The sequence below is a fragment of the Patagioenas fasciata genome, chromosome 3, assembly GCF_037038585.1.
Source record: "Patagioenas fasciata isolate bPatFas1 chromosome 3, bPatFas1.hap1, whole genome shotgun sequence".
NCBI lineage: Eukaryota > Metazoa > Chordata > Aves > Columbiformes > Columbidae > Patagioenas > Patagioenas fasciata.
This window is the reverse complement of record NC_092522.1, coordinates 64,295,689-64,304,660: the sequence shown is the minus strand read 5'-3', so window position 1 is coordinate 64,304,660 and position 8,972 is coordinate 64,295,689. Positions and strand designations below refer to the sequence as shown.

At 47.2% G+C, this 8,972-nt stretch overlaps 1 protein-coding gene across 1 annotated transcript; it reads right to left on the bottom strand.

Annotated features, from left to right (window-relative positions):
* Positions 1 to 5,722: 5,722 nt before the first annotated feature.
* Positions 5,723 to 8,596, bottom strand: CITED2 (Cbp/p300 interacting transactivator with Glu/Asp rich carboxy-terminal domain 2). Its single transcript, XM_065835764.2, has 2 exons — positions 8,329 to 8,596; positions 5,723 to 7,706 (listed from the first exon to the last, which is right to left on the bottom strand). The coding sequence occupies exon 2, from the start codon at positions 7,697 to 7,699 to the stop codon at positions 6,977 to 6,979; it is 723 nt and encodes a 240-aa protein (XP_065691836.1). The 5' UTR covers positions 7,700 to 7,706; positions 8,329 to 8,596; the 3' UTR covers positions 5,723 to 6,976.
* Positions 8,597 to 8,972: the final 376 nt, after the last annotated feature.

Here is an 8,972-nt window from a genome sequence, read left to right as displayed (position 1 = left end):
TCTCAGCCACTCCGATGTTTAGCTGTCGTGTTAAATTACTCCTGCCCTGTTTCAATATGTAAACTGTGAATTGACACGAAATCCCTTGAAGTAAGTACCAACAATTTAAACAGCTCCTTACAAAAATCTGTGTGATTATCTCTGCACTGCTGTCTTTCATGTAAAGAGCTTGATTAAAAAGCCAGGCAAGAGGTCTCCGTCTCAAAATATGAGAAAAGAAAGAGAAAAAACAGCCACAGGATGGGACGGTGGCTGCCTTGCAGCACGTCCCCATCTGTGGAGCCAGGGACGGGGTGAAATGCCCATCAGAGGTTGCTCTTGTCCTTATAGGGCAAAGTCACACACAAGGTGACTGGTGACAGACCAGCTGTCACCCTCCCCTGCCATCCTGGGCATGGCTGCAATAAACCACCACATCGGCTGACGGGGCATCCCAAAGCAAACACATACCGCCTCAAAATGCCTTCAGCGACTTGTTTTCACACTGGTGAAAGTGAAGTGAGGGCAAGAGAAAATACGAGGCCCGTGGTGTGTCCTGGCCACTGGAAAATAAACCTGCCGGACGAGGCTGATACTAGATTACAGGAGGTTTAAAAAGAAGGAAGGTAGTTTTTAGAAGCAGGACTGAGCACAGGCTTCAAGTCCGTGTTTTGGATGTGATGGTTTCCAGTGTGGTGGCTGACTGGAGATGAGACTGTTCCCTGTTTGTCGTGTCTGTCCCCAAGAGCATAGCAGCCGGCACACAGGACCGCAGGCTTCATCGGCTCCATCCAATGACAGCTTTGCTCACTTACCTCTGCCAGGGCAAATTCAGGTTTATGTTGTAAATAATGGTCTGTGAACATGTCACATTTTCTCAAATTCTCCAGTTCTTCAGTGTATAATGTTGTGCCCTGTCAGACATGACAGCAAAAACCAAGCTGTTCCCATCACTCCACACAGACAGGCACCTGTGTATACCTTGTGAGTTAGGGCTGGCTGTTTTTCAGAGCTGTTCCCTAAAACCTTCTCAGAGATGATGATAACTAATTCTGTTTTGCCTACTGCATCTCCATACCTGTGTTGGTACCTTGCCCTTCATCTCCTTTTTGGAACATGTGATAGCCTTACTGCAGCCTGCTGATAACCAACCCAGAAGCAACCCAAAATATAACTATTTAGCTTCTGTACAAAGCAGACATGTGCAGAATCTTGGTGTCATTTCCTATTGCTGGAAAATCCCAGGAAGCCATTCCTGCCTTTAAACACTTACTTTACTTCATACAAAGTTCATGGAGGACACATAGCTGTATGATGTTTGTAGACACAGATAAAATCAATTATTAGACTAAATAACATAGCTGGAAGAAAACAACAAAAGATTTTGAGTAACAAGCCTTTAAATACTTATCCTGGCAGAGAGAGAAAGTGAAATCTGAAATTCTCTGTGCTACTTCCGTTTGAATAGCAGCAGATAAGACCTTTTATAGACTTTCAGAAACTTCACCCTCTCTTGCACAGTGCCCTAGTGTGAGCAAAGCAGGCTGCAGTGGAAAAGTCATAGTGCAATTGTTAGGATGCTCTTGGTCAATACTGCATGCATATAGGTGCATCTTTGGCATCTTATTGGGATAAGAATCTGTTAAATATTTAGGGTATGAGCTTAAGAAATGCTGTGTACTCGCACTAGTAACTTCAGCCACGGTTTTAGGAGCTTGACAATTCTGAAAGTTTACTTTATTTTACTTTATTGCTGATAAAATAAACACCACAATAGACAGAGATAACAAAATGGTCCAGTGAAAGAAAAACGTGAGAAAAGTGGTTGGCATTTTACAAAGCCTGACAAGCTAGAAAATCTTTTGCCTATTTTTAACACAGTAGATATGAGTCTTTCAAATTCTGTTTCAAGCTTGTGATCAAACTGCCCTTCTGTAATTTTTTTAAGAGGAGGAAGGGCACAGCAGATGGAGAAGGACTGCAATACCTGAGACATCTTTATTAAAAACCTGGTGTTGCAAATTTCTTTCTAAAATGAGCCAAACAGAATAACAGAGAGCTTACCATAACAGCAGCTTATCTGTTCAGTCATTTGATGTATCGTTATTGTTGCAGTTACTGCGACTCAGCTTTATCTTGTGCATAAACACAATAGTGGCACTATATTGAAATGTGTAAATACATTCTCAGAAACTATGTAAAATACCTCCTCTGTACTGGCAAAATGATGCACTTAGAATACATGAAACCCTGAGAAAATGCTGCTAACTTGGGTCCCAAACTCCTTTGATTCCTTATCCTAGTTTTATTGGATGTGTAGTGTTATCTGACAAATAGATTTGTCCTGACTATTTAAAAAATACTTTGTCTTATCATTTAAACAGCTCCTGTCAATGTTACTTAGTCCTTGTTCATGCTGCTATCCCTATGAGTGATGATACAAAAATAGATCAGGTTAAGGTCGGTGTGTGTAGCCCAGATCTGTAACACTGGCATTTCTCATTCCTGTCTGTGGTAGCACTGCAGCAAGTATTTTAGAGGAAATGAAGGCTTCAAAATGCATAGCTGTTGGACCAGGGACAAGAGCTGCTTTTTCTGACTTCATTTCCCTTCCCTTCATGCCCGTGCCCACTCTGGTTTTGGTAAGGCTTCTAATACAAGAGGGTATCAGTCCCTTGGGTACCAGCTCACACATTAAGCCCTGCTGTGCTGCACAGGCAGGAGGCAGTGGAGGCAGAAGGCAGGAGAAACAGGTCAGGAACAGGATGGCTCCTATAGCAAGACGCTGACACAGAAGCTACCCATGTCCCGAGGAAGTGTTATGTGGCTCCACAGACATGTGCCATAGCCTTCAGCTGAACAGCAGCGATCCATCGGTCTTCATATCCAACTTCTCTAGCAGATCTGGAGCGCGGAAAACATCTCTTGGGAGAGAAAAGTTAAAAAAAAAAAAAAATAAAAAAAGAAACAAATGAAAGGAACTCTGTAAATCCAGATGTTGGAATTTTCCAATCCCTGTAGCAAGACAAGATAAGTAGGGGATAATCCTCGTTTATATAACTTTTTTTTTTTTTTTTGGTAATAAAACCTGAGACCAACAGCCATGTTTTCACAAAGGTTCGCCGAGGAATTTCAGGAGGCCCCGCACCCCTGGAGCTGCCATGCCGTGCGGGGCCGTGCGGCCCGGGTGCCGGGCAGCGCCACCGCCCACGGGCACCACCCGCCCGGCCGGGCCTCCGGGTCTCCTCGGGCAGGGCTGTGACGGGCACCGGCTCCCTTCGCTGTGGGCTGCGACCCACCCCTCCCTCCCGCACACCTCGCACAGCCCAACACTGCAGCGCGGACGGAGCTCCCCGGCTCGAGAGGCCCCTCCCGGGACACTTCGCCCCTCGCACCCGGCGGCGGCTGCGCGGAGCCCGGAGGGCGGTGGCAGGGAGCGCGGCCGCCCACACGGGGGAGCCGTGGCGCCGCCGGCCGCCCCGCGCAGGTGGCTGCGGCAGCCGCACCGGGCCGGGCAGGGCCTCTCGCCGCGTAGCGGCGGACCCCCGTTGGTGAGGGGGCAGCTGCCTCCCCTGCGCCGCCCGCCCCAGCACCCACCCGTGCATTCTTTATTCCCAGGGAAAAAGGCAGAGGATTGCGTTAATCGGCGCCTAATTTTCCACCGAGCGCGCCTTGCGTGGCGGGGCGGCTTAAGGCTGATCTGCCTTCCAAATAAAGCAGCGCGTCTATTTACGGCCGCGGCTTAAAGAGGCGCAGATCTCATGTACCGTGTTGGAAGTTCTTGAAAAACAGCCAAAGTACAGAGGTCAAGTTTCCTGCGCTGAAAGCAACTTCATGGGACGCAACACGGCAACGTCCTTCTCAAGGATCTGGCGGTTGCTGGAAAACTGGGTCACTCTGCATTTTCCACTAATCTCTGGGTTCAAATAATAAATTACTTGAGTGTATTTCTAAACAGTGTGGAGGCTAGAGAGGATCTGCTTGAAGACCTGTTACTGCTTCAGCAGTGAGAGCATTGCCAAGGGGTTCACATCGGGAAGATGAGGGTCAGGTCCCCAATATTGCTTGGAGGATGACATTATGAATAGGAAAATACGTAGTTGTGCTGCCAACTGGGATCTGACTCCTCACTAGACATTAAGGGACAGAGTAGGCAATATGATTGTTTTGCAAATACCCTGGAGTGTGCTTTTAAGAGATGGTAAAAATCCTTGATGATGCCTTGCTCAAAGCCAGTGCTTTCAGTAGCTGCTCTTGTTTGGAGGCAGCAGCTCTTCAGGATCTTCACAAGGAGTTGTATGCAAATACACTCTACCAGAGTGCCCGTGAAATGGTCTGTTCTTGGAAAAACTTACACAGAAGGATTTAATGTTGACAGACTTAAGCAGTGATGTCTCAACTGTGAAGAATCTGTTGTTTAACCAACTTTATGAAGCAAAAGTGCTTTTCAAGGCAAGAGTATTCCCTGTTGTTTTAGATGATCATGGAGGCTATGCAATTTGGTATGCACATAATTTGATAGCCTGTTTTATAGAAGTTGATTAGAATCAGAAAAATCGAAGAGGGCAATGCGATATGTACTGATCAAACAGCCTTACAATGGAAAAAGGACTTACTTAGTGGCAAGTTGGGCAATGGCTCTTAAAACTACAGCTGTGTTCTCCTAAACACCCTTTTACATTATTGGTGAGTTGATAAGTTATGATTCACTGCCACTTGATGTTAAATTTACTGTCATAAAACATTAGCAAACACTTGCTGAAACCAAACAGTAGTTTTTTTAAATTCTTGGGTGCTGTGAGTTGTCTAAGACCAGGCTGTTACCGCCTGCAGAGAGCACTTTATCATCGGGTTTTCCCAGAAGTGTACACTTCCTTTTTTCTAGTTTTGCTAATACTTCAATACAAGCATTATTTTTTTTTAATATTCACAAAACATATTAGCCATCTCATGTCTGTAATGCAAAGAAGGCCGAGTTATCACTTTTCTCACCAGCTGGGGCAATTTTAGCAATAGTAATCAGTTTAATTTCCCAGCTTGATGGATAACACTGTTATTTACACTCCCATTGTGTGGTGGTATCTTCGTCCATTTATGTGCCCAGGTTTAAAATTTAACTACATCCACCATGCTGTTTTTCTTCCTAATAAATTCAGAAGACGAGGCTGGAAAAGTAAGCAAAAAGCATGGTGGTGTCGCTCCTGTATTTAACTTGGGAAGCGTGGCTAAATGGGATTACACGTATTATTAGGGTCCTGATCCGGCAGTCCTCACCCAAGTAATAACTTATATGGGAGCTTTGCCAAAGGCTGAATGGGGGCAGAAGGCTGCAACAGTTGGCACTAAAGGAGAAAGATGTCAATTGCCTTGTAATAATGGGCATTTTTCTGCCAAATATTGAAGTAGACCTGTATGGATTTGTCTCAGCGGCTTTAGTTGGTGGCAATTTCTGGGAGAGAGGGGTCAGAGATGTACCATGGTGGAGTATTTTTGGGATACATGTCACTTCTTCTAAGGCACTGGAAATGAAACACAGTTCTGGTGAATGCAGGTCTGGATTGATGCAGCATTTTCCCGTGTTAACCATGTGAGTGAGGTGAGAGGGGCGGACCAGACCCACCACCCTCCCTTCCCAAGTTCCAAGTACTTGCATGTTAAGCGCTTGGTCATTTACACAGCTCTTTCAGGTGAGATAATAAATATACAAAAAACAAAGTCTACTATATAAATGAAAGAAGATGTATAAAATTACAAGTTTAATAGATAAATATAATAAATACTTTATGCATCATAACTCTGGACAACTACATTTAAAGCAAGTATGTTGGCAAGTCACAAAAAAGTTGCGCCTTGGCAACTTTATTTTTCATAAAACCACACTGACAGGCATATTACAATGTTATGTATGAGGCTTTATGCTGTAATTATGTTCAAATCCCGCTCACCTACCGAGTTCACCATGACATATATATGGGTGTAGTGTACTTTCTATTTTGGAATGTCTTTTTGCACACCAACACGGTTGTACAGATAGATGTTCTACTTACCAGGGACAGTGGGGAATTGTTTTGAAGAAAAATACTGGTAAATGACTTCTAGAAAAACTAAAGCATTTCTTAACTTTTTATTGACATTGGCAAATTAAAATAGAATAAATTAACAATATTTTCTCAAAAAAATGTTTTGTACAAAAATACTGTCAAAATTTCCTGAAAAGCTTTCAACACAGTAGTATCTTTTCATGTACTCAATAAACTATATTAGCACAGTGTCAAAATGCTGAAGACAGAAACAAAATAATATTTAAAAAAAAAATCTGTGAAATGGTTGCCACTAGTCAACATTCCATCCACACCATATTATTGTCTGTACATATGGGGGAGGGGGAATGGGTAGCAGACTTTTAAGTAACAGTATTACTTTTCCTGATCTGGAAAGGTTTGGCCCACATCTGTTAAGATTCCAGTTTAAGCGTATTCAAAAAAGAAAAAAATTAGTCTGCACTGCAATGCATAGTTAAAAATTAAGCAAGATGGCAGCATTTGTGCAGTAGGATCTGCCCTTCAAAGTTCATGCAACCAACTAATGCAATTTTTTTCCCCTGTTCACTCAGAATTTGAATGCAGTTCAAGTAATTGGAAATAACCGTTTACAAAATCCACAAGATTAAGCAATTTGCCAAGATTAATATCTAACAGTTCAGCACTGTGGGAATTATGGGCACGTTACTGCGAGGAAATTAAAAGAGGAGGGGAGGGGGGCGACCAACAAAAAAAAAGGCAGAGTTCGCTAGAAATTATTACTACGGGAGGGGACGTGAATGTCAAAGCTACAAAAAAGTGGCAGCGATTTAAGGAAAAAAAAAAAAATATACAAGCGCATAGTTGACTCTGCTTTCCAGATTCTCACCTTTTCAAGCCCTGAAAAGTGAGACACCGTGTCTAGGGGAATGTTTTCATTCGCACCGATAGAAAGTCCTTTGTTTGTTTTAAATGAATCAGCAGCTTACCCTGCTGGGCTGCTGTTTGCAAACGAAGTCTGTCATGAAGTCAAACTCGTTCTGTCCCAACCACAGCTCGGGAAGCTCCTTGATGCGATCCAACCCCATTTCGATGACTAAGGACATGAGGACCTCCTCGTCGATGAAGTCAGTGTCTATGACATTGGGCGGCAGCATTGCCGCGGGGACATGGGGGACGGCGGGCGGCAAGCCGCTGCCACCGCTGCCGTGCTTGGGGTTGCAGTCCCTGAAATGCTGCTGCTGGCTGCTGCCGTTCAGCTGGTGGCTGCCGGGGTGCAAGTCCGGCATGTAGTGGCTGTGGGGGTAAGGGTGGTGGCTGAAGTACTGGTTGTTCAGCTTCTGGAGCTGCATGCTGGCGCTCAGCTGCCCTCCCGGGCTGGCGACGGGGGGGCCCATGAACTGGGAGCCGCTGAAGCGGGCGGGGGGCGGCATGCTGCCGGCCGGGTGCCCTCCGCTCACGCTGCCCGGCCCCATGGCGTGCCTCACCCCGCTGCTCGCGTTCATATTCCCAGCTCCGTAATGTATATGGTCGCCCATGAGGGCGCTGAAGGCGTGCTGCTGCGGCGGCTGCTGCTGCTGGTGGTGGTGATGGGGGGTGGGAAACTGCCCCATGCCCATCCGATGCGCGGGGTGGTGGTGAAGCCCGCCGGATCCGTCGGGGAATCGTCCGTGGTTCATGGCCATCATGTGGTCTGCCATTGCCCACCTGGAAAGTCAGCGTGCCAATACATTAGGAAAATACACCCTCGGACATCCAGCAGCCTTCGCCCAGACCGGCTGCATCTACCCGGCCCTGGGAGAAACGACCTGGCTGATGCCGCCGTCCTCTCTTCCACTGGGGAAGCGAGGAAAAAAAAAGAAAAAAGAAAAAAAGAAATATCCTACCGAGTACAAAGGAAAAAATAGAAGGGGAGCCTGCGGTACGAAAATCCCAGTCCCCCCGCTAATCCGGGAAGCAACACGCCTTCCCACTCCAACTTGTGCATACCTATCAGCGGAAAGGGTTGCATACGGCAACAGCCGCCTCCTCCCCGCACGTTCAAAACGCGCCCGAGCCCCCCGGCTTCGCCAGGGAAGGCAGCGGATTTCCACTGCACACTCCCTAACTTGCGGGGAACAAGCAAAGAATCGGCAAGTCCCACCTAGCCGCTGTCAAGCAACTTTCGGAATGAAGTCCGAATTTTGGTAAAAATACAGTAATGCACAGATACGGAGGCAAAGCCAGGCAGCTGAGAAATACCTCTCCTCGCGTGTTTAAACAGTCACATTTTTTCCTGTTGCACACAAAAGGGACACCCGGCACCAGCCACAAGAACCGCCGCACTCACCTCCCGGCTTCTTTCTTCTTTTGCTTCAAAGGTGGCGGTGAAATCAGTCAGTAAAAGTCACCCAGCATAGAGAGGGCTTCCCCGGCTCTCTCCTCGGCGCTTACGTGACGGTGCTGTGATCGCTGCCGCAGCCCCAGAGCTGTTTTTCACTCCTCTGCGAGGCTCATCGGCACTTGCCAACAATGAGCTGTGTTTCTTACCCAGCTTTGGCCACAGCTAATATAGGATTTCAGAAGGGAGGAGCAAAACCCTTACAGGCAACCAGAAGTAAAACCTGGAGCAAGCGGGGAAAAAAAAAAAAAAAGAGAGAGAGAGAAAAAAAAAAAACCACAGCACCCAGCGCGCACACACACACGCGCGCACACGCACAGGGCACACGCGCGCAGGGGGACACGTGTGAAGGGGCCAGGCGGGTCTGGCAGGCATCCAAGCACCCCGCTCCCCACGGCTGGGCGACACGTGTGTCCCTGGGTCGCTTGCGCCCCGCTCCGCGCCTCCCGCGGGAACAAAGCGGAGCTTGGCGGCGGGGCGACAGAGAGCGGCGCCCCGCGCTGCTGCTCACCCGCCCTCCTCCGGCGCAGCCGCGGCGGAGGGCGCCGTTCGCTGCCCACGGCCCCGGCCTCGGTCGGCTCGGCTCAGGCATT

Coding starts and splice junctions, on each gene's coding strand:
- CITED2 (XM_065835764.2), bottom strand. CDS start 7,699: ATGGCAGACCACATGATGGCCATGAACCACGGACGATTCCCCGACGGA.